This window comes from Pongo abelii, chromosome 1, assembly GCF_028885655.2.
Source record: "Pongo abelii isolate AG06213 chromosome 1, NHGRI_mPonAbe1-v2.0_pri, whole genome shotgun sequence".
NCBI classification, from domain to species: domain Eukaryota; kingdom Metazoa; phylum Chordata; class Mammalia; order Primates; family Hominidae; genus Pongo; species Pongo abelii.
The window spans coordinates 195,976,499-196,000,654 of record NC_071985.2 but is presented as its reverse complement, the minus strand read 5'-3'; the positions used below and the strand labels follow the sequence as shown (position 1 = coordinate 196,000,654).

General features: G+C 44.0%; 1 protein-coding gene and 1 pseudogene across 1 annotated transcript; one reads left to right on the top strand and one right to left on the bottom strand.

Annotated features, from left to right (window-relative positions):
- Window positions 1–3,100: 3,100 nt before the first annotated feature.
- On the bottom strand, window positions 3,101–22,951 carry SNIP1 (Smad nuclear interacting protein 1). The gene is made up of 4 exons (XM_002811033.4): window positions 22,637–22,951; window positions 21,304–21,406; window positions 8,889–9,487; window positions 3,101–6,743 (listed from the first exon to the last, which is right to left on the bottom strand). The coding sequence occupies exons 1-4, from the start codon at window positions 22,858–22,860 to the stop codon at window positions 6,479–6,481; spliced, it is 1,191 nt and encodes a 396-aa protein (XP_002811079.1). The 5' UTR covers window positions 22,861–22,951; the 3' UTR covers window positions 3,101–6,478.
- LOC112128746 (ferritin heavy chain-like) lies at window positions 10,993–14,039 on the top strand (annotated as a pseudogene).
- Window positions 22,952–24,156: the final 1,205 nt, after the last annotated feature.

The following is a 24,156-nucleotide window of genomic DNA, read 5'->3' as shown; positions in this document are numbered from 1 at the left end:
GCAAGCCGAGATCATGGCAGTACAGTCCAGCTTCGATAATAGTGGGAGACCAAAAAAAGAAGGAGAGGGAGACCGAAGAAAGGGGAGGGGGAGAGGGAGAGGGAGAGGGAGAGGGAGAGGGAGAGGGAGAGGGAGAGGGAGAGGGAGAGGGAGAGGGAGAGGGAGAGGGAGAGGGAGAGGGAGCCCAAGAACTTTTAAACTGTAAGTAAAGTCTAAAATTTGCTTGGTTTGGCTTCCTAGGCTCAAGAGCATCTTAAATCTGAGATTTGTATGTAATCAATGTAGAGAGAAAATGTTTTTGTTTTGGGATTTTTTTTTTGAGACAGAGTCTCACTCTGTCACCTAGGCTGGACTACGGTTGTGCTATCACTGCTCACCACAGCCAGGACTTCCTGGTCTCAGGGCGCTCCTCCTACCTTAGCTTCCTAAGTAGCTGGGACTACAGGTGCATGCCACCATGCCCAGCTAATTTTTTGTATTTTTAGCAGAGACGGGGTTTTGCCATGTTGCCCAGGCTGCTCTTAAGCTCCTGGGCTCAAGTGATTTGCCTGCCTTGGCCTCCCTAAGGGCTGGGATTACAGGCATGAGCCACTGCACCTAGCCAAAAGTTGTCTGCAAAAGAAAATCTATGATGTGTGGTGACTCACGCCTGTAATCCCAGCCTTTTGGGAGGCTGAGGTAGGAAGAAGACTAGGAGTTTGAGACCAGCCTGGGCAACATAGCAGAACCTTGTCTTTACAAATAATTTTAAAAATTAGGCCAGGTGCGGTGGCTCACGCCTATAATCTTAGCACTTTGGGAGGCTGAGGCGGGCGGATAACGCAGTCAGGAGATCGAGACCATCCTGGCTAACACGGTGGAACCCCATCTCTACGAAAAATTCAAAAAATTAGCCGGGCATGGTGGCGGGCACCTGTAGTCCCAGCTACTCAGGAGGCTGAGGTAGGAGAATGGCGTGAACCCAGGAGGCGGAGCTTGCAGTGAGCCGAGATCGCGCCACTGCACTCCAGCCTGGGAGACAGAGAGAGACTCCATCTCAAAAAAAAAAAAAAAAAAAAAATTAGCCAGGGATGGTAGTGTGCTTGTAGTCGCAGCTACACAGGAGGCTGAGGCAGGAGGATCACTTGAGCCCAGGAGTTTGAGGCTGCAGTGAACTATAATAGTGCCACTGTACTCTAGCATGGGCAACACAGTGAGACCCAATCTCTAAAAAAAATTGTTTAAGGTTGGGCACAGTGGTTCATGCCTATAATCCCAGCACTTTGGGAGGCTGAGGCAGGAGGATCACTTGAGCTTAGAAGTTCAAGACCAGCCTGGGCAACACAGTGAGAGACCTTGTCTCTACAGAAAAAAAAAAAGCCAGGCTGACAGTTGCAGCTGAGGTGGGAGGATTGTTTGAGCCCAAGAGGTCAAGGCTGCAATGAGCTGAGATCACACCACTGCACTCCAGCCTGGGTGACAGGGCAAGACCCTGTCTAAAAACAAAAAAAAAAAGGAGGGGTGTGGTGACCCACTTGTAATCCCAGCACTTTGGGAGGCTGAGGCAGGAGATCACTTAAGCCTAGGAGTTCGAGACCAGCCCTGTCAACACAGGGAGACCCCATCTCTACAAAAACTTAAAAAATTAGCCAGGCGTAGTGGTGTGTGCCTGTAGTCCCAGCTACTTGGGAGGCTGAGGTGCACAGATGACGAGCTCAGGAGATCGAGGCTGCAGTGAGTGGTGTTGTGCCACTGCACTCCAGCCTGGGTGACAGAGAGAGACCCTGTCTCAAAAACATAAATCGGCTGAGTGTGGTGGCTCACGCTTGTAATCCCAGCACTTTGGGAGGCTGAGGCAGGCGGTTCATGAGGTCAGGAGTTCAAGACCAGCCTAGCCAACATGGTGAAACCCTGTCTCTACTAAAAATACAAAAATTAGTTGGGCGTGTTGGTGTGCACTTGTAATCCCAGCCACTCAGGAGGCTGAGGCACAAGAATCACTTGAACCCAGGAGGCGGATGTTGCAGTGAGTGGGGATTGCACCACTGCACTCCAGCCTGGGTGACAAAGCAAAAAAAAAAAAAAAAAAGAATGTGGCATCTGGAATCAGAGTGACTGGGTCTAAATTCCAGTCCTACCTACCACTGTGACCATAATGTCCCTGTGCCTGTTTTCTCATCTGCAAAATGGAACAACCGTTGAAGCCTGCCTTGTTGGGTTGTGAGGATTCAATGAGTTCATGAATGAAGTAGGACACATGTAAAATGCTTAGGACTGTGCCTGGTACATAGAAAGTGCTCAATATTAGCCTGTTTTATTATTGAAGTCTCAGTTTACATGTTCTTTGGCATCCCATTACTGAATATTTTTCTATTTTTATGAACCAAGATGATGATTTCCAAGTAGCTCTAGCTGTGACTTGGTGAGGTGAGGATTTGCCTAAGCCACCCTCTACTGCAGAAAGTCCCACCTCCTGTGATTTCCTTGAACCCCCTAGTTATGAATTGGGCAGCCTAATGAATCAGTTGTCTTTTCCTTCCTTAAATCTCTGCTAAGCTCTGCAGGCAGAACAGTCCAGCAGAAAGATCACTGAGCCAGGACTGAGGTGATTTCTCATCCCAGGTTTACCACTGACGTGCCATGGGACTTGAGGTAAACAACTTAATTTATAGGGTCTTACCCACAGTCCACTGCAGTCCTGCTAGTCCGTGGACTGCTCAGTCCGGCATGATGTCCTCCTTTACTACTGACTCCAAATCAACCTATTTTCTAAGGTATACCTCAACTGTCATCTCTTCCACAAGGTGCGGCCCATGTCCAAATTATTTCTCTGTTTTTCCTTTTTTAAAAAAGATGAGGTGTCACTATATCACCCAGGCTGGTCTTGAACTCCTGGGCTCAAGTGATCCTTCTGCCTCAGCCTCCCAAGTAGCTGGGACTACAGGCACATACCACCACACCTGGCTATTGCTCCCTTTCTAACTTAGCTGTAAACCAACTGCATAAACTTATGCAACTATTGCTGACTGGATTAATTCACTTTAGAGTAAATGTGAACAACTGTTTTTAGAATTGTTTCCCATTTGATAAATACACTGGAAATTTTACCCAAGAGACCAAATGAAGCTTTACATTCCAAAACTTTAATGTCAATTAAGCAGCCTTTTCACTTGATATAAACTCACATACCCAGAAACACTGTGGGCTCAGAACATTATTTCACAAGCAGGTATTGCTGGCACATTGTTTGTGTCACATTTAAATTCCGATTAACATGACATCATTTTGTTCCTCAGATCCACAACTAACACAATGGGAAGGATGTTAGGAAAAAAAAAAAAAAAAAAAAATCTGTGCACTGTATCAAATGATAATCAACCTGACATACACAATCAAAGCATTTGAAAGTTACATCACCAGTTGCACTTAATGAGTCATCCTTTGTCAATGTTAGAATGAGGGAACCAGGATATGACTAGGAAGAGACTCAAGGGGTAAAATCTGAAGATTCTGTCCCATACCTCTGCAGAACTGTGGACCCCCACAGAAAACTTAGGGGAGGGGCTCAGAAGCAAAGCGCTGTTTTGAAAACAGTTTGATTTTGACACAATGATTTGCAGACAAGCCCAGCCACCGTGGAGAAAAGACAGAGAATGAAGAAGTTCCAAATAGCTAAGATGAACATGAACTTCTAAACAGAATGAAAGCTTTAGGATTATGTCCACTTTAAGAAGTCTGCTGGTGATATCTGGCTTTAGAGGCAGGTAATGTCTTTTGACACTCTTTCTTCAAAGAAAGGGATAAGGGAAAACAAGACCAAAAAAAAAAAAAACACCTTCTCAGGCCAGGCCTGGTGGCTCACACCTGTAACCCCAGCACTTTGAGAGGCTGAGGGGGCAGATCACAAGGTCAGGAGTTCGAGACCAGCCTGGCCAATATGGTGAAACCCCATCTCTACTAAAAAAAAATAAAAAATAAAAATTATATATATATATAAATTAGCCAGGCTTGGTGACAGGTGCCTGTAGTCCCAGCTACTTGGGAGGCTGACGCAGGAGAATTGCTTGAAACTGAGAGGTGGAGGTTGCAGTGAGCCGAGATGGTGCCACTGCACTCCAGCCTGGGCGACAGAGTGAGATGCCATCTCCAAACAAACAAACAAAAACCCACCTTCTCAGATATGTGGCATAAAGAATTTCTTAATCCAGGACGTTATTCCTCTACTAAAACAAAAACTGACTAAACAATTAGGACTTCTTACTGAAAAATGTAGGCAAAGTGGTCATCTACCACAGTGCCCACCAGGATGAAGTTTGTAGCAAAACTCAAGGCTACCACAAAGCAGTGCTACTGCAGCACAAACTGAACAAGGAGGTCCTAGAGTAAGATACCAGATTAGTGCTTAAACCCTCAAGAGAAAACCGTCAGTCTGGATCAAGAGAAAAGTTCATCTAAACAAACCTATTTTTCAGACAAGCACATATATATGATCTTATATGATCTATGGCACATACCAAAATGAAGAAAATAGCAGTTACAGTGGCCAATGTAGAACACATTCTTCAACTTACCTTTTTTTTTTTTTTTTTTTCTGAGACAGAGTCTCGCTGTCGCCCAGGCTGGAGTGCAGTGGCACGATCTCAGCTCGCTGCAACCTCCACCTCCTGGGTTCAAGCGATTCTCCTGCCTCAGCCTCCCGAGTAGCTGGGATTAAAACAGGCATGCGCCACCACACCCAGCTAATTTTTGTATTTTTAATAGAGATGGGGTTTCACCATGTTGGCCAGGCTGGTCTTGAACTCCTCTGACCTCAGATTATCTGCCCACCTCAGCCTCCGAAAGTGTTGGGATTACAGGCATGAGCCACTGTGCCCATGCCTGGCCCAACTTACGTTTCATCTAATGACCTTATTAAGTGTTCACTTTTCAAAGAATCTTTTAACTTCTTCTGAATGAACATTAGTCAGCTGCTCCTCCCACTAGCCAACTTTAGCCCTGAGCACACATGGGTATAAAAACAATGGAAAACAATCAAATTTAATAGTATCCTAAGTCTCAACCCAAGAGGAACAATTAGTAGTAACACTGATTGAGCTGCTTCACCACCTTTCCCCACAATCCACCTCCATGTCACCATCTGCTATTCCACTGACTTGGAGGCCAACGATATAACCTGCCCCACAACACTCTAAAACAGCTACCTACTTTTATGTCAAAAGTACTGACAGAAGGCTCCATTAGCAGCAAATACACCTATGAACACAAGGTCCTCTACGCTAGGAAAGCATTACTCTTTGAAATGGGGCTATATTTACAAATTTTATTTTTTTATCCCAAAAATACATATAAATGAAAACCTGCTCTTCAAATGCAGGGAGGCCTTTGCCTAACATTGTCATATGAAATTCAGTATCAGCTCTTTAACACACAATTTACATATATACATACATATACACTATATGTAAGCAGCAAATACTTTGCTACTTACACATATTCCTCTGGTGGAAAACTAGGACACTGGGAAATTCCCCTGCTTTCCAACCTTGGGAAGGTAAATACAACCTCTCTCAACAATTTTTTAAAGGATGAAATGTGTAGAAACATGTAAACAACACAACCTGCTTTAGACATATACATGTTATTAGAATAAAGTAAGAATGCTGTCACATCAGTGACAGTTTATTTCTCAAAGAAAAAAAGAGATAACATTTGAATTAAAATGCAAAACTGAAGTGCAGTTAATATGATCAAAATTGTTGTGTACATGCTCCATGGAGAAATCAGGAATTCTTTCGCAAAGAACAGATCCACGGCCAATTTCAGTCACTTGTGATGCTGAATCAGCACCCACTGGTAGCAACCAGGATCCTTCTGTACAGTCACGGGCTTGAGCAGGTGCCATAAAGCATCTGTTTAAGTTAAACAGTCAATGTTTACTGACTGCAGCCCCCCAAAAAATAAGTGCAAAATCAACTTCTAAGCTCAAGAGCTCAACCAGGTCAAAGCTTTGGTATATACTGGAGGTTGTTTTGGTGATAACCAAAGCCTAGTAAGATTCTCTGCTCAGGGGTTTGCCCCAAAAGAAAAACACCTGGTCCACAAAGCTTAACACCTATATAAATAAAGGAACTATACAAAGAGAACAAGCCATGATTTCCCCTTAACCAAGGGTTTATAGTTTCCTAGGCAGCAGTTCTGAAAGCACCAACTAAAACCACAACACTTCTACTAAAACACGGTGTGATGTAATTGGTGAGACTGTTCTGAAAACAAATGCCTGCAGGCATGTGACCAAGGTGCCACAGAAAAAGTTTAACAAACATTAGTCAGTGTATTCAAATGGTAACACAATCTGGTCAGCAACAGAGGAAAGACTTAAGGCAATAAGAGGCATTACAGAGAGCACCATAGTGCCGGACCCACCACCATAGTGCTCTCTGAGTCAATCAAAGCCTTCCAAGAAGGAAAACGTGTCTCAATAGTTTGGGTTCTTAGTTTGCTAGCTGTCAGACACTTCTTCCTCCTCCTCCTCATCCTCGTCGTCTTTCCTGTCTATTTCAGAAGTGTCCGACGACTCATGGAGCAAGACGTATTCTCTGCTACTGAATCCAAATTTGAGTACATCCTTTTCTTTTAGTTCATAGTATCTCTGTGGCTCAATACGTTTGTTGTTTAAGAAGGTTCCATTGCCTGAGCCAAGGTCAATGATGTAGGGCTTCACTCTTCGGCCAACCGTGCCATCAGCACGGGTATATTCCACAAGCCTAGCAGAGAAAAAGGAGAAACCTGTGAGCAAACTTCTGCCTCAGATCATCCAGCTTCTCTAAAGCTCTTTGCTAAGATAGCCTAGATGATGTAAATAACCTGGCTTGAGCACAATTCAAGTTAAAATTCTAGGGAATCAAAGAAATAAAGGGGAAAACATGGCCCTGGGAAGGAAAATTGGAAGTTTAAATATACTTAGTAGAAAAGGTAAGAATGGACTGGGCACGGTGGCTCACGCCTGTAATCCCAGCACTTTGGGAGGCCAAGGCGGGCGGATCACAAGGTCAGGAGATGGAGACCATCCTGGCTAACATGGTGAAACCCTGTCTCTACTAAAAATACAAAAAAATTAGCCAAGTATGGTGGCGGGCACCTGTGGACCCAGCTACTCGGAAGGTTGAGGCAGGAGAATGGCGTGAACCCAGGAGGCGGAGGTTGCAGTGAGCCGAGATCACGCCACTGCACTCCAGCCTGGGTGACAGAGCGAGACTCCATTTAAAAAAAAAAAAAAAAGGTGAGAATGAGTTGCTGGAGGGTGGGGAGAATCCATGGTAAATCAAAAGGTGGAAATGAAGAATCCAATGTCTCTTGCTGTGGTTAAGAAAATACATTTTTTTCTGTTGTTTATAATCAATATAATGTTTCTTTAACTTATATTTCAATATATTTTAGTTTCTGTCCAAATGGGAAAAAACAGTGGACTTGGACTTCAGAGTCAAGGGAGCTATATTTGAGCCAGAGTTCTACTATGGCAGGGGTCCCCAGCTCCTGGGCCATGGACTGGTACCAGTCCGTGGCCTGTTAGGAACTGGGCCGCACAGCAAAAGGTGAGCAGCGAGCAGGCAGGCAAGCAAGCCAAACTTCATCTGTATTTTCAGCTGCTCCATCACTCGAATTATTATTGCCTGAGCTCCGCCTCCTGTCAGATCAGTGGTGGTATTCGAGTCTCGTAGGAGCATGAACCCTATTGTGAACTGTGCACAGGTGGGATCTAGGTTGCGCACTCCTTACGAGAATCTAATGCCTGATCTGTCACTGTCTCCCATCACCCCTAGATGGGACCATCGAGTTGCAGGAAAACAAGCTCAGGGCTTCCACTGATTCTAGATTATGGTGAGTTGTATAATTATTACATTATATATTACGTGATAGTATGAGAAAATAAAGTGCACAATAAATGTAATGCACTTGAATCATCCCGAATTCCCCTGGTTCCATGGAAAAACTGTCTTCCATGAAACCGGTCCTTGGTGCCAAAAAGGTTGGGGACCACTGTACTATAGTGATCATTTGTTAGGCAAGTCACTTGGTTTTGATGGGCTTCAGTCTTCTCATCTGTCAAATGGGGATATAAATACTTGTCCATTCAAAGTCAGGAGACTATGTTAAAAAACAAACAAACAAAAAAAAACGGGTCAGCCGCAGTGGCTCACACCTGTAATCTCAGCACTTTGGAAGGCCAAGGCAGGCGGATCATGAGGGCAGGAGTTCGAGACCAGCCTGGCCAATACAATGAAACCCCGTCTCTACTAAAAATACAAAAATTAGCTGGGTGTGCTGGTGTGCACCTGTACTCTCAGCTGCTTAGGAGGCTGAGGCAGGGGAATCACTTGAACCCGGGATGCAGAGGTTGCAGTGAGTTGAGATCGCGCCACTGCACTCCAGCCTGGGCACAGAACGAGACTCCGTTTCAAAAAACAAAAAATCTGTCCTATCCTTCTCACAGGATTGTTGTGAGAATCATCACAGACGTCCCATACAAGCTATCAAGATCCAGTTTCAAAATCAGCTGGACACAGAGGCACATGCCTGTGGTCCCAGTTACTCAGGAGGCCGAGGAAGGAGACAATCATTTGAGCCCAGGAGGTTGCCGCTGGAGTGAGCTGTGTTTGCTCCACTGCACTCTAGACTGGGTGACAGAGTGAGACCTTGTCACAAAAAAATAAAAAATAGATTAAAAGTTTAATGTTCTTATAAATATGTAAGCAGTTATTTAAAGGGCAGTTAGATTAACAATACTCTTTAGATAAGATATGAGGGGTATGGGATTCTTCTGCATAAACATGAACAAAAATCTTAGTAATCCTAACTAACTGAGCAATTGTTTCTGCTCACATTACAGTTTCTTCCTAAATGTTACTTACCGATATTGAAATACTGCATGCTGCTTTGAACAAGATGGGTGATCGATTGGAATGTCTGCAATGCGGCGGTGTCGACCCAGTAGGTACGCACTCTGTCGATGTATGTACATGACTGGAAGCACCTCATCATTTTTAAATGGATAGAGACGCCACCGTTTTTTGGGGATACGTGCTTCTGGGGGCTCACTATATTTAATGACTACACCCCGGAAAGTGTTGGTGTCCTCAAGAAGTGCCCCAGAAAGTTCAAAGCTTGGTTTTTCTTTAGTGGGCACCTCTTTTTCTTTGTTGTTGCCACCAGGCCGAGGAACCAACTCCTGAGACTCACTGCCACCACCACCAACGTCATTCCTCTGGCGATGCTCCCGTCGCCTGGCATTATAAAACTCCCGCTCTTCTTCCTGAGCCTGCAGGTTCTGAGTGTCTCGATCCCGTCCCTGACCCTGCCCACTCCCAGGCCTCTCGTTAGACGTTCTCCTTTGGTGGGAATGGCCCCGGTGTCTGTCCCGGTCACTGTTCCTAGCTCTCCTGTGTTCCTGTTCCAATGGTTCCCTGTGCTGCCGATCCTCCCGTCCTCTCCGGGGATGATCCTCACGCTCCTGAAATTCAAACAGATTCCGTAATTTAAACGCAGTGCACAATCTAAAAGCAGCCCAAATGTTGTTCTTTTTGAACGAAGTGCATTCAAAAAGTCTTTTGTAATTTGGACTTTGGCATTTAGAACAACATTTCCCACAGAAATAAGATTATGTCTGCTGGTTATGTTCCCTTGCAAGGCCACAAAGATGATATCCCTTGCTGCTATTCAACTATAGCCCTAATAGCACAAGTCCAGGTCCAGAGCCCTAAAAACAAGAGACTATTTAGTCCAGAAAGGAGAAGGAAAAATAATTCCCTCCTTTTCAGAACAAAGGTAACTATGGGCAAACTTACAGGGAAGAATATACAGAAAATAGAACTAAGAGTTAAGTAGTCAGGTACAAGATATGTAAAGAAAGAAACTAGCTTTCTCTCATGCCAAAAGTGAAAATATAATAGTAAGTTTTTAAATCCTACTTCCACAGTTAAAAAAAAAAAATTAAATACCTAGGAATAAACTTAAGAAACATGAAAGACGTATAAGAAGAAAACTGTAAAAATTCATTAAAATAGATGTTTTTTAAAGATCTGAAGAAATGGAGAAACATACCATGATTTCTTGAAAAAGACAGCATTGAAAATCAGCCTAGGTCAGGCATGGTGGCTCAAGCCTGTAATCCCAGCACTTTGGGAGGCCGAGGCGGGTGGATCACCTGAGGTCAGGAGTTCCAGACCAGCCTGACCAACATGGTGAAACCCTGTCTCTACTAAAAATACAAAATTAGCCAGGTGTGGTGGCACATGCCTGTAATCCTAGCTACTCAGGAGGATGAGGCAGGAGAATCGCTTGAACCTGGGAGGCAGAGGTTGCAGTGAGCCGAGATTGCACCATTACACTCCAGCCTGGGCAACAAGAGTGAAACTCCTTCTCAGAAAAAAAAAAAAAAAATCAGCCTGGTAGAAAATGTTTGCAGCACAAACCATACAGTAGTCCCAGGGGGATACATCTTAAGTATGGTGGATGGCTGAAACCACGGATAGTACCGAACCTGACTGCCATCAAACGCAACACATTTCTGTTCACATCTTCCACCCATAAATGTAATGCCTTTTCCATCTTAACTAAGCACTTGTGAACTGTGGCTATAACTTTTACAGTATGAGGTACAACAGCAAAACTAGCATGAATTTCTTTTTCCTTCTCCACAATTTCACAATAGAAGATTCATTCTTACTATCGATCTTAGCAACTTCAATATATGATTTGAAAAGTTTTTTTTTAATTTCTTTAAGTTGAGAACTTTCAACTTTTCGTTTAAAGGAAGCACTTTACAGCTTCTCTTTAGCATTCCTAATTGCCAAAATCACTACTATTGCACTTTGGGGCCACAACTAAATAAAATAAAGGTTACTTGAATCCAAGCACTGCAAACTGCAACAGTTCTCTGAAAATCAGGATGGCTACTAAGTGATGGACAGGCAGGTAGCGCATACAGCACAGATACACCAGACAAAGGAAGGATTCATGTTCCTGGTGGGACAGCAGAAGTTTACACCAAGTGACTCAGGATAGTGACCAATTTAAATTTTATGAGTTGTTTTTTTCTGGAGTTTTATATTTAATATTTTCAGATGCAGAAAGTGAAACCACAGATAAGGGGAGATAACTGCATATTAATATATCAATAAGAAACAATTCAACAGAGAAACTGATAAATGGCCAGGTGCCAGTGGCTCACACTTGTAATCCCAGCACTTTGGGAGGCCAAGGCGATGGATCGCTTGAGCCCAGGAATTTGAGACCAGCCTGGGCAACATGGCAAAACCCTGTCTCTACTAAAAATACAAAAATTAGCTGGGCACAGTGGTGCATGCCTGTAGTCCCAGCTACTCGGAAAGCTGAGGTGGGAGGATCGCTTGAGCCTGGGAGGCAGAGATTGCAGTGAGCCAAGATTCCACCACTGCACTCCAGCCTGGATGACAGAGCAAGACTCTGTCTCAAAAATACAAAAAGAAAAGAAAAATGAACAATTTTCAGAAGAAATAAATGTCCAAGGGCCGGGCACAGTGGGTCACACCTGTAATCCCAGCACTTTGGGAAGCCAAGGCAGGAGAACTGCTTAAGCTCAGGGCAACATGGCAAAACCCCATTTCTACAAAAAATACAAAAATTAGCCAGGCATGACAGCGTGCACCTGTAATCTCAGCTATTTCGGAATTTGAGGTGGGATGATCACTTGAGCCCAGGAGGTCGAGGCTGAAGTGAGCTATGATCATACCACTGCAGTCCAGCCTGGGCAACAGAGACCCTGTCTTGAAAAAAAAAAAAAAAGAATTATATATCCAATAAATACATGAAGATATGCTTACCCTAATAACCAAAGCATCAAATTCTAAAAGAAATATGAATTTTCTCTCCTTGATTAGTAAAATTAAAAATATCAATAATATCTAGAGTCAAAAAAGAAGGTACAGGAAAATGGGTATTTTCAGCCACTGCTGGTACAGGTATAAACTAGCATAGCCTATTTAGGTCAATTTGACAGTATTTAATCAAAATCTCATCAACCACTAATGCCACTTATAGAAATCAATCCTACAGAAACACTAGCAGAAACGCACAAAGACATACATATGAATGTGTTTACTGTAATTTCGTAATTAAAAAAAAAACTGGAAACAACCTAATGTCCTGCAATGGTAGAATGGTTAAATTATTATCTATTCATACAAAGGAACACTTCACAGCCATGAAAAAGAATGAGATAACGACATAGAAAGATATCTAATATATTGTTAAATGGGAGGGAAAAAAAGAGAAGGGGCAAGTTTCACAATAAGACCAGATATTTCTATATATAGACTTGGCAGATGAGCTACTTGAGAGATGTTCCCACTATAATTTAACTAGATACTTATTAAATTTTTAATGCATTGTTGGGCTCACAATAAGCAAGGCAAAATCTCCAATGAGAAAAAAATCTCCAAAGGGGGGTAAAAAAAAAAAATATTTGAGCCCTAAGCATGAGCTCAAATACTAAAGAATACTAGACACGCACAAGGAAACGGAAACAAGCCACTGAGCATGAGAGGCAGCAGAAACAAGTCTTACAGGCTGGGCATGGTGGCTCACGCCTGTAATCTCAGCACTTTGGGAGGGCAAGGGGGGGTGGGTCACTTGAGGTCGGTCAGGAGTTCAAGACCAGCCTGGTCAACATGGTGAAACTGTCTCTACTAAAAATACAAAAATTAGCCAGGTGTGGTAGCACATGCCTGTAATCCCAGCTACTCGGGAGGCTGAGGCAGGAGAATCGCTTGAACCCAGAAGTGGAAGTTGCAGTGAACAGAGATGGCGCCACTGCATTGTAGCCTGAATGACAAAGAGAGACTCCGTCCCAAAAAAAAAAGAAACAAGAGGCCAGGTGAAGTGGCTCACGCCTGTAATCCCAGCACTTTGGGAGGCCGAGGTGGGTGGATCACGAGGTCCGGAGTTCAAGACCAGCCTGGCCAAGATGCTGAAACCCTGTCTCTACTAAAAATACAAAAAATTAGCCGGGCGCGGTGGCAGGCGCCTGTAATCCCAGCTACTTGGGAGGCTGAGGCAGGAGAATCACTTGAACTCGGAAGGCGGAGGTTGCAATGAGCCGAGATCACGCCACTGCACTCCAGCCTGGGTGACAGAATGAGACTCCGTCTCAAAAAAAAAAAAAAAAAAAAAAAAGAAAGAAAGAAAGAAGTCTTATAGATGTAGATCCCCAAGGACTTCATTCATGTACAAAAATGTTGTTGTGTATTTTTGTTTCAAAAAGAAAAAAATGAGACATTCTTTGCGGAAAGTCCCCAGAGTTTCCTGATTCAACAGTGCTTGGACGGAACCGGGCACTCGTACTCCACCCTGGCTGGCCGCCCATAGCTAGCCCTCTGTTACCTCTTCACTGGGCCCTCTGACTGTCCCAAGGCCCCCGCCGCCACTCCAGCGCCGTGCAGCCACCGCCATGCAGCCACCGCGGCCACCACCATGACGACCACGTGTCCCCCTCGCAGGTGCGCCAGAACTACCACCATCAACCGCCATCAAACGCCAGATCAACGTGGAGCTCTACGCCTCCTACATCTACCTGTCCACGTCTTACTACTTTGACCGCGATGATGTGGCTTTGAAGAACTTTGCCAAATACTTTCTTCACCAATCTCATGAGGAGAGGGAACATGCCAAGAAACTGATGAAGCTGCAGAACCAATGAGGTGGCTGAATCTTCCTTCGGGATGTCAAGAAACCAGACCATGATGACTGGGAGAGCAAGCCGAATGCGATGGAGCGTGCATTACATTTGGAAAAACTTAGGAATCAGTCACTACTGGAACTGCACAAACTGGCCACCGACAAAATTACCCCCATTTGTGTGACTTCATTGAAACACATTACCTGAATGAGCAGGTGAAATCCATCAAAGAATTGGGTGACCATGTGACCAACTTGCGCAAGATGAGGGCACCCGAATCTGGCTTGGCAGAATTTCTCTCTGACAAGCACACCCCGGGAGACAGTGATAATGAAAGCTAAGCCTTAGGCTAATTAATTTCCCCATAGCCATGGGGTGACTTCCCTGGTCACCAAGGCAGTGCATGCATGTTGGGGTCTCCTTTACCTTTTCCATAAGTTGTACCAAAACATCCACTTAAGTTGATTTGTACCATTCCTTCAAATAAAGAAATGTGGTACCCCCCCGCCCCCGCAAAAAAAAAAAAAAAAAAACAAAGAAAAAAACTTCTTGTTATGGACTAGGTAAGGTACAAAAATGTTTACAGATAATTAAGGTTAAAAATTTTAAAACAGAGAGTAGTAAGAGACTTTCAAAATGATTAGGCAGAAAATTAGAATGATACAAAAATTAGCATGGCCCCTATTTTAAAAAATACATAATAATAATAAAAATGATCAGGCACGCAGGACGTGGTGGCTCCCACCTGTAATCCCAGTGCTTTGGAAGGCCAAGGTGGGTGGATCACTTGAGTCCACGAGTTCGAGACCAGCCTGGGTAACCTAGTGAGACCCCCCCCGCCCTCTCTAAAAATAATAATAAAAATAAAATTAAAAAACAAAAATTTAGGTGACTTCACACCCATTAGGATGGCTACTATCAAAAAACTGAAAATAACAAGTATTGGCAAAGATGTGGAAAAATCAGAACCCTTGTACACTGCTGGTGGGAATGTAAAATGGTATAGTTAGTGTGGAAAACAGTACAGTGGTTCCATAAAAAATTAAAAAATAGAATCGCCATATGATCCAGCAATCCCATTTCTGGATATCCCAAACAAATGAAAGCAGGGTCTCAATTAGATACTTGAGCACCCATGTTCATTGCAGCATTATTCACAATACCCCAAAAGTGGAAGCACTGGGACTAAGACCCCCTCCCCGGCTCCCTGCCATACGCAGGGCTCAAGTGAGGGCCTGCTTGCTTAGAGTGGGACTCAGTTTTTCTAGACTTCCTAGCCTAGCACAGACATGCATCAAGAAAGAGCCTCAGACAACCACCCTTCCTACTCCAAAACATTTACAAGCTTGCCACCGCTATCTGCCTTGAGTTCACCAGGACTAACCTCATCATGTCCTTTATCCCTTATTAAGAGTCATTATAATAAGACATAACGGCCGGGTGTGGTGGCTTATGTCTGTAATTCTAGCACTTTGGGAGGCTGAGGTGGGTGGATCACTTGAGGTCAGGGGTTCAAGACCAGCCTGGCCAACATGGTGAAATCCCATCTCTACTAAAAATACAAAAATTAGCTGGATGTGGTGACACGTGCCTATAGTCCCAGCTACTCGGGAGGCTGGAGCAGAAGAATCACTTGAACCTCAGAGGTGGAGGTTGCAGTGAGCCGAGACTGCACCACTGCACTCCAGCCTGGGTGACAGAGTGAGACTCTGTCTCAAAAAAAAAAAACAGAAAGAAAGAAAAAGTATTGTTTTTAAAAATTCAGTTCCCAATTCCTCTCCTCTGTCTTCCCTTGAACCCCTCCAATCAGGTCTCACCCTTATTACTCCACTAAAATTGCTGGTCAAGATCACCAATGACCTCCACGTTGCTAAATCCAGTGGCTAATTCTCAGTCTTCATTTCACTTAACTATCAGCAGCATCTAACAGAGTTAATCACTCTATCCTCAACATACTTCCTTCTAATGGCTTCAAGTTACCAAATTCTCTTGCTTCTCTTTCTTTCCAGTCTTCTTTGCTGATGTCACTGCAATTTCTTCACACTGGATCACCCCTGGATTCAGACCTTTGTTGGTTGTTCTTCTATCTACAGTCACTTCCTTAGTAATTTCATCTAATCCTAATACTTTACATACACCTATATGCAGATTACTCTCAAATGTTTATCTCCCCCTCATTTAGAAAGAGGGTCACTGCAGATGTAATAAATTAAGGTCATACTGGAGTAATGTAGGTCATTAATCCCACGTGACTGATGACCTTGGAAGAGAAGAGATAGAGAGATTCATGGGAGAAGGCCATGTGATGATGGACAGAGAGTCTATATCATAGTGATTACCTCTGGCAAGTGAGGTAGAGGTTTTTTAGTTGAGGAGGTGGTGCAATTTTGGGGATGAGAGAAGTAAACCATACTCTCATTTTATATTTTACATACCTCTGTATTATTACAATGAGCATGTAATCAATACATTTGTTTCGAAAATGGTGGTTCAGTTGGGCACGGTGGTTCATATCTGTAATCCCAGCACTTTGGGAGGCTGAGGCAGGTGGATCACTTGAGGTCAGGAGTTTGAGACCAGCCTGGCCAACATGGTGAAACCCTGTCTCTACTAAAAATACAAAAATTAGCCGGGCATGGTGGCACGTGCCTGTAATCCTAGCTACTGGGGAGGTTGAGGCACAAGAATCGCTTGAACCCAGGAGGCAGAGACTGCAGTGAGCCAAGATCACACTACTGCACTCCAGCCTGGGCAACAGAGCAACACTTCACCAAACAAACAAAAATCAACAACAACAACAAAAAACATAAAATGATGGTTCAGAGGTTGAGAAAAGAATAAAGTAATCATTTGGTATCCTCAGGAGACTGGTTCCAGGATCCCCAGTGGATAAAAAAGATTATCTCAGGGCCAGGTGCAGTGACTCATGCCTGTAATCCCAGCACTTTGGGAGGCCGAGGCAGGTGGATTACAAGGTCAGGAGATGGAGACCATCCTGGCTAACATAGTGAAACCCTGTCTCTACTAAAAAAAAAAAACAAAAAAATTAGCCGGGCATGGTGGCGGGCGCCTGTAGTCCCAGCTACTCAGGAAGCTGAGGCAGGAGAATGGCGTGAACCCCGGGAGGCAGAGCTTGCAGTGAGCCGAGATCGCACCACTGCACTCCAGCCTGGGCGACACAGCAAGACTCCATATCAAAAAAAAAAAAAAAAAGATATCTCAGGATGCTCAAGTTCCTTATATAAAAATCTGTGAATATCCTCCTGTATACTTAAATCATCACTAGGTTATTTATAATACCTAATACAATGTAAATGCTATATAAATAGTTGTTATACTGTTTTTTATTTGTCTTTTAAAATTTGGTTTTTTTTTTAAACAGAGTCTTGCTCTGTCACCCAGGCTGGAGTGCAGTGGTACAATCTTGGCTCACTGTAATCCCCGCCTCCCAGGTTCAAGTGATTCTCCTGCCTCAGCCTCCCAAGTAGCTGGGATTACACGCGCCCACCACCACACCCAGCTAATTTTAGTATTTTTAGTAGAGACGAGGTTTCACCATGTTGGCCAGGCTGGTCTCCTGACCTCAGGTGATCCACCCGCCTCAGCCTCCCAAAGTGCTGGGATTACAGGCATGAGCCACTGTGATTGGCCCAGACTCTAATCCCAGTTACTTGGGAGGCTGAGGCAGGAGAATCCCTTGAACCCAGGAGGCGGAGGCTGCAGTGAGCAGAGAATGCACCACTCCAGCCTGGGCAACAGAACGAGACTCCATCTCAAAAAAAAAAAGACGACTGAATTCTCATCCCTCAAAATTGAGAATAAGGCAAGAGTGTCTGCTCTCATTACTCTTTTATCTCTTTGCCTGACGCCATCCCTGTGTGATTTGCTCCTCCTTGCTTCCCGCCATGATTGTGAGGCCTCTCCAGCCATGTGGAACTGTAAGTCCATTAAACCTCTTTCTTTTGTAAATCGCTGGGTCTCGGGTATGTCTTTATCAACAGCATGAAAACGGACTAATGCAAACAACAAAAGGAAATAAAATGCATTCAGATTGTAAAGGAAGAAATAAAACTGTCCCTATTTGTAGATATGATTGTCTATGTAGAAAATCCCAAGTAATCTAAAAAAAAAACCCACAAACTAGAATACATTAGTTCAGCAAGGATATAGGATGAAGATAAACACACAAAAATGAATTATATTTCTATATAGTAACAATGAACATGTGGACACCCATTTAAAATACCCTTTATAATCATTCCACAAAGAAATATGTATAAGATTTATATGCTGAAAACTACAACCACTGATAAAAGATATCAAAGATGATCTAAATAAAAGGGGAGATACACAATGTTCATGGATTAGAAGATTTAACATAGTAAAAAGTCAATTATTGCCCCCAAACACCAGTTTAACACAAATCCTATCAAAATCCTAGCAAGACTTTTCTTTCGGATCTCGCTCTGTCGTCCACGCTGGAGTGCAGTGGTGTGATCACTGTTCACTGCAGCCTCAACTTCCTAGGCTCAAGTAAACCTCCCACCTCAGCCTCCTGAGTAGCTGGGACTACAGGCATGCCACCACACCCAACTAATTTTTATATTTTTTGTACAGGTGGGTTTCACCATGTTGCCCAGGCTGGTCTGGAGCTCCTGAGCTCAAGTGATCTGCCCACCTGAGCCTCCCAAAGTGTTGGGATTACAGGCATGAGTCACTGTGACCGGCCCAGACTTTTTAAAAATAGCGACAAGATTGTTCTAAAACCTACATGGAAGAGAAAAGAAGTCGAATAGCTAAAGCAATTTTTATAAAGAAGAATACAATAGGAGAAATCATCCATACCATTTCAAGACTTACATAGCTATAGTAATCAAGACTGTGTGGTATTGGCAGAATGACAGACACTGACAAATGGAACAGAACAGAGATCCCAGAAACAGACCCACACAAATATGCCCAACTGATTTTTGACAAAAGAGCAAAAGTAATTCATTGGAGGAAAGATGGTCTTTTCAACAAATGGTGTTGATGCAAGTGGACATTCATAGGCAAAAAAAAAAACAAAAAAAAAAAAACAACCCAACCCTGAAACCCTGAAAAGAAACTGAAAGCAGATCATGGACTTTTAAGAAAAAAAATTTAGGAGAAAATTTCACAGATCTAGGGCTAGGCAAAAAGTTCTTAGCCATGACATAAAAAGCACAATCCATAAAAGGAAAAACAGATAAGCTGGACTTCATTGAAATTAAAAACTTTTGCTCTGAGATAAACCCTGTTAAGAAAATGAAGACAGCTACAGACTGGGAAAAAATATTTGTAAACCATATATCCCCAAAGGACTAGTATCCACAATATAAAAAGAATTCCAAAAAACTAAACAGTAAAAAAGCAAATAATAGTATTAGAAAACAGGCAAAAGACAGCCGGGAGCGGTGGCTCACTTTGCTGTAATCCCAGCACTTTGGGAGGCTGAGGCAGGTGGATCACCTGAGGTCAGGAGTTCAAGACCAGCCTGGTCAACATGACAAAACCCCATCTCTGCTAAAAATACAAAAATTAGCCCGGCATGGTGGCACGAGCCTGTAATCTCAGCTACTTGGGAGGCTGAGGCAGGAGAATCCCTTGAACCTGGGAGGCTGAGGTTGCAATGAGCTGAGATCGCGCCATTACACTCCAGCCTAGGCAACAAGAGTGAAACTCCATCTCAAAAAATAAAAAAGAAAAAAGAAAACAGGCAAAAGACATGAGACATTGCACCTGAGAAGATACATACAGATGGCAAATAAACACATGAAAAGACGTCCAAGGCCAGGTGCAGTGGCTGACGCTTGTAATCCCAGCACTTCGGGAGGCCGAGGCAGGCAGATCACAAGGTCAGAAGTTCGAGACCAGCCTGGCCAACATAGTGAAACCCTATCTGTACTAAAAATACAAAAAATTAGCTGGGCATGGTGGTGGGCATCTGTAATCCCAGCTACTCAGGAGACTGAGGCAGGAGAATCACTTGAACCTGGGAAGGGGAGATTGCAGTAAGCCAAGATCACGCCATTGCACTCCAGCCCGGGTGACACACACACACACACACACAAAGAAAAGATGTCCAATATCATAAGCCATTAGGAAAATGCAAATTACGGGAAGCTGAGGCAGGAGAATCGTTTGAACTCAGAAGGCGGAGGTTGCAGTGAGCTGAGATCGTGCCACTGCACTCCGGCCTGGGCGACTGAGCCAGACTCTGTCTCAAAAAAAAAAAGGAAAACGCAAATCAAAATCACAATGAAATACCACTACACACCTATCAGAATGGCTAAAATAAAGTAATAACTTGAAATGCTGATAAAGATACAGGGAAACCGGATCATTCATACATTGCTGGTGGGAATATAAAATGGTACAGCCACTGTTACGGACTAAATTGTACCCTCCAAAATTAACATGTTAAAGAACCAAACCCAAGTACCTCAGAATTTATTAATAACATTTTGGAGATGAGGTCTTTAAAGAGCTGATTAAGTTAAAATGAGGGTAGGGCCCTAATCCAATATGGCTGAGAAAAGATACCAGGACAGAAGAAAGATCATTTGAGGATATAGCAAAGAGGTAGCCATCTGCAATCCAAGGACAGAGGATTTTTTTCAGGAGATTCCAAACCTGCTAACACCCTAATTTTTGACTTTTAGCCCCAGAACTACAAGAAAATGAATTTCTGTTGTTTAAGCCACCTACTCTATGGTATTTCATTATGGTGGCCCTAGGTAAACTAATACGGCCACTCTGGAAAACAGTCTGGCAATTTCTTAAAAGAATTAAACCTGCAACTACCGTACAATCCAGCAATTGTACTCCTGAGCATTTATCCCAGAGAAATGAACTCTTATGTTCACATAAAAACGTGTACACAAACGTCTATATAGCAGCTTTATGTGTAACAGCCAAAAACTGGAAACAACCCAGATGTTCTTTCATGAGTAAGTGGCTAAATCCATGCCATTTGGATACCACTCAGCAATGAAATGGAACAAACTACTGAGAGATGCAACCTGAATCAATCTCCAAAGGATTCTGCTGAGTGAGAAAAGACAATCCTAAAGGTTACATACTGTATGATTCCATTTACATAACATTCTTGAAATGACAAAATTATAGAAATGAAGAACAGATTAGAAGCTGACAGAAGTTAAGGAAGGATAAAAGTGGGAGATAAGTGGGTTTGGCTACAAAAGGACAACACGAGGTATTCCTTGCGGTGAAGGAAATGTTATCTTGACTATATCGATGTCAATATTCTGATGATGATATTGTACCACAGTTCTGTTATGAATAGATGTTACCACTGGGAGAAACCAGGGAGAGTATATCTCCCTGAATTATTTCTGACAACTGCATGTGAACCAATAATAATCTCAAAATAAAAAGTTTAATTTAAGCAAACAAGCAGAAAAAATAAATACAGCCAGTTTTCAGAAAAGCCCATTGAAGGTACAGGTAGAGATGTAGGCGAGCGTGCGTGCACACGTGCACACACACACAACACACACACACAGCCCTCTTTAGCTGTGATAGGAAAAGGCTGTCAATTTGGACCCATCAAAACACCCCAATCCACTTACCTGCTTCACTTTGACTGTTGAGTGGTGAGGACTTCGGTTTCTCTTACTGCGAGGAGACTTGCTTCTTCTCCCTGAGGACTTGTTTTTCTTTTTGGGTGGGGACCTATACAGAGCATGGTACACAGGATTTTTTCGCAATTTCCCTTCCCCCATAAAAATTAGCTTCCAGTATGAGACTTACCTAGTAACACAAACACCACATTTGTGAAGGTCTCTGCCGGTTACATTAAAGGAGTCACGAGGTTCACTTTCCTAGCCCTAACATCTCCCTTGCATTCCATACTCACATAGACAACTGTCTACTGTACCTTCTCACTTAAAATTCCCAACCCTTCAAAAACCTTTCCTCTCCTACTCCTTGCCATCTCACTAATTGGCATCACCATCCAGAAGTCACCCTTGACTCTTTCTCCTTCACTACCAACACCCCTACCATCAATAACAATCCCTCCACCCTGTGGTTCTACTTCCTACCACCCACCTTCTTGACCACCATAATCCACTGACACTGGCTTTTTCCCATTTCAATCATAATTCATTCTACTTCAGGTTCTTTGCAGATGTTGTTTCCTCTGCCTGGATCTTTAAGAGGTTGGATCATTCTTAACAGTCAGGTCTGGGCTCAAATGGCACCTCTTTAGAGAGGCCTCCTCCCTCTTCTCTCCAATCTCTCACTATCACATTACTGTTTTAATCTATCAATAATACTTGTTACTAACTGAAACTATTTTGTTTATTTTTTTATCATGTCTCAGGATTAGAGCATAGCCAATTTGGCACCGGTGAAGATTATCTAACTGAATCACCCTTGCAGCCCCAATACCTAGGGCAGTCTTTAACACTGCATAGGCACTCAGTAAAACTATGGTGAATGAATGCATAAATAAATGAGTCTAGCAAGAAGTAACTTTTTTTTTTTTTTTCCAGTTTCTGTCAGGTAGCTCGCCTAGACCTCGATGTGAAAATCTTTCTGGCAGGTAACCGGAAAGACAACGCCCACACTCCATTTGTGGGCGGGATGGGGAAAATCTCAATCCAATTTAACAGATTATCTATCAGTGCTATCTGTTGGGCCACACTCTTCGAAGTGCTAGGGACACAAGAATAAAGGAGTGGGATCCTGCCGGTTAGTCATTAGGCGTTGAACACCGAGCTATAATGCAAGTGACAGAGCAAGCATAACACAAGCACGACTGGATCACTCTCAACAGCCCCTCAGGATTAAGTCCGGGCTGCTGCGCCCACCATTCAAAACCTGTTTCGGACGCTAGCCCTGCCCGCCTTTCTGAATGAGCCCAACCCAACGTCCATCCTGGGCTGCTCCCCCACTTACCGGCTAACTCCTCGGGCTCGGTTCCCGCGGTGGCCCGGGCGGGCCGGCTCGCTGGTCGGCGGAGACGGGCTACCGCCAGAGTGGTCCGGACGGCGGTGGGCGGGAGGTGCGATTTCTGGGCTGAGACGCTCCTGCTTCACCACCACCCCCGCCGGCAGCACCACGTCCCCGTCCCGGTGTCTTCGCCGGCTCCCTCGCTCCCGTTCGCTCTTCACCGCCTTCATTCTGTGATTTTGGCTGAGCGAAAGAAAACAGATCCGTTGAGCTCCTCTAGCTGAAGGAAATGACGAGTTTGACTCCTGGACTTCCGCTTCCGGGGTGACCAGGCTCCCAGAAATCGTCGCGGCAGAGATTAAACACGTGACTACTCCCTAGTGAGCGTGGCCACAGCGACAGGCTTGAGTGGCGGGAGTTTCAAGTTTCAAAAACAAACTTCTGGCTGGGCGTGGTGGCTCACGCCTGTAATCCCAGAACTTTCGGAGGCCGAGGCTGGCGGATCACTGAGGTCAGGAGTTAGAGAACAGCCTGGCCAACATGGCAAAACCCCGTCTCTACTAAAAATACAAAAATTAGCCGGGTGTGGTGGCGCGCACCTGTAATCCCAGCTACTCGGGAGGCTGAGGCAAATGAATCACTTGAACCTGGAGGCGCAGGTTGCAGTGAGCAGGAATCGCACCACTGCATTCCAGCCTGGGCGACAGAGCGAGGTGTCTCAAAAACAAACAACAACAACAAAAACTGGGAAAAAGCAAACCTCTCAAGGCTGTTTGTTGCCTCATTATTAGTAATTACAAAACGTGGAAACAATGTAAATACAAGCAGTAGGGAAGTTAGCCAAATTAATGGGTGTTATGTGGCCATTAGTAAACCATTTACAAACTTTAAAAACCCTGACTTGTTAACGATAAAGCAGGATACAAAATTGTGCGCAAACTATAATTACATTTACATTTGGAAATAGAAGGGAGGAAGAAATGGAAACGCAGAGATGATAACCCATGGGCAAATCATTAGCTTTTCCTCTTCTATTTCCTGAACTTTCTGCAATGCTGTTGGGGCTCAGAAACCGAAACCCCAAAATATGGCGCACTGACAAGCTGAACTGAAGAAGCCTCAATGTTCCTTTCCGGTGCCCACCATCTCTCCCAAAGCACAGGGCTTTATCGGCCTAAGATCCAGACTACCAAAAGGAATAATTGTTTCTTTCTTCTCCTCCCAAGAATGTAATCACACCTGACCAGAGACCCTTATACTGTCAAAAGTAGCTATTTACAGCCGAGCACAGTGGCTGCAGCCTGTAATTCCGGTGCTTTGGGAGGCCAAAGCAGGAAAATTGCCTGAAGCCAGGAGTTCGAGACCAAACTGCCCAACATAGCAAGACTCTGTCTGTACAAAAAATTAAATTTGGCAGGGGCTGGTGGCTCGTGCCTGTGGTCCCAGCAGAGACAGGAGGATCGCTTGAGCCCAGGAGTTGGAGGCTGCAGTGAGCCGTGATGGCACCACTGCACTCCGGCCAGGGC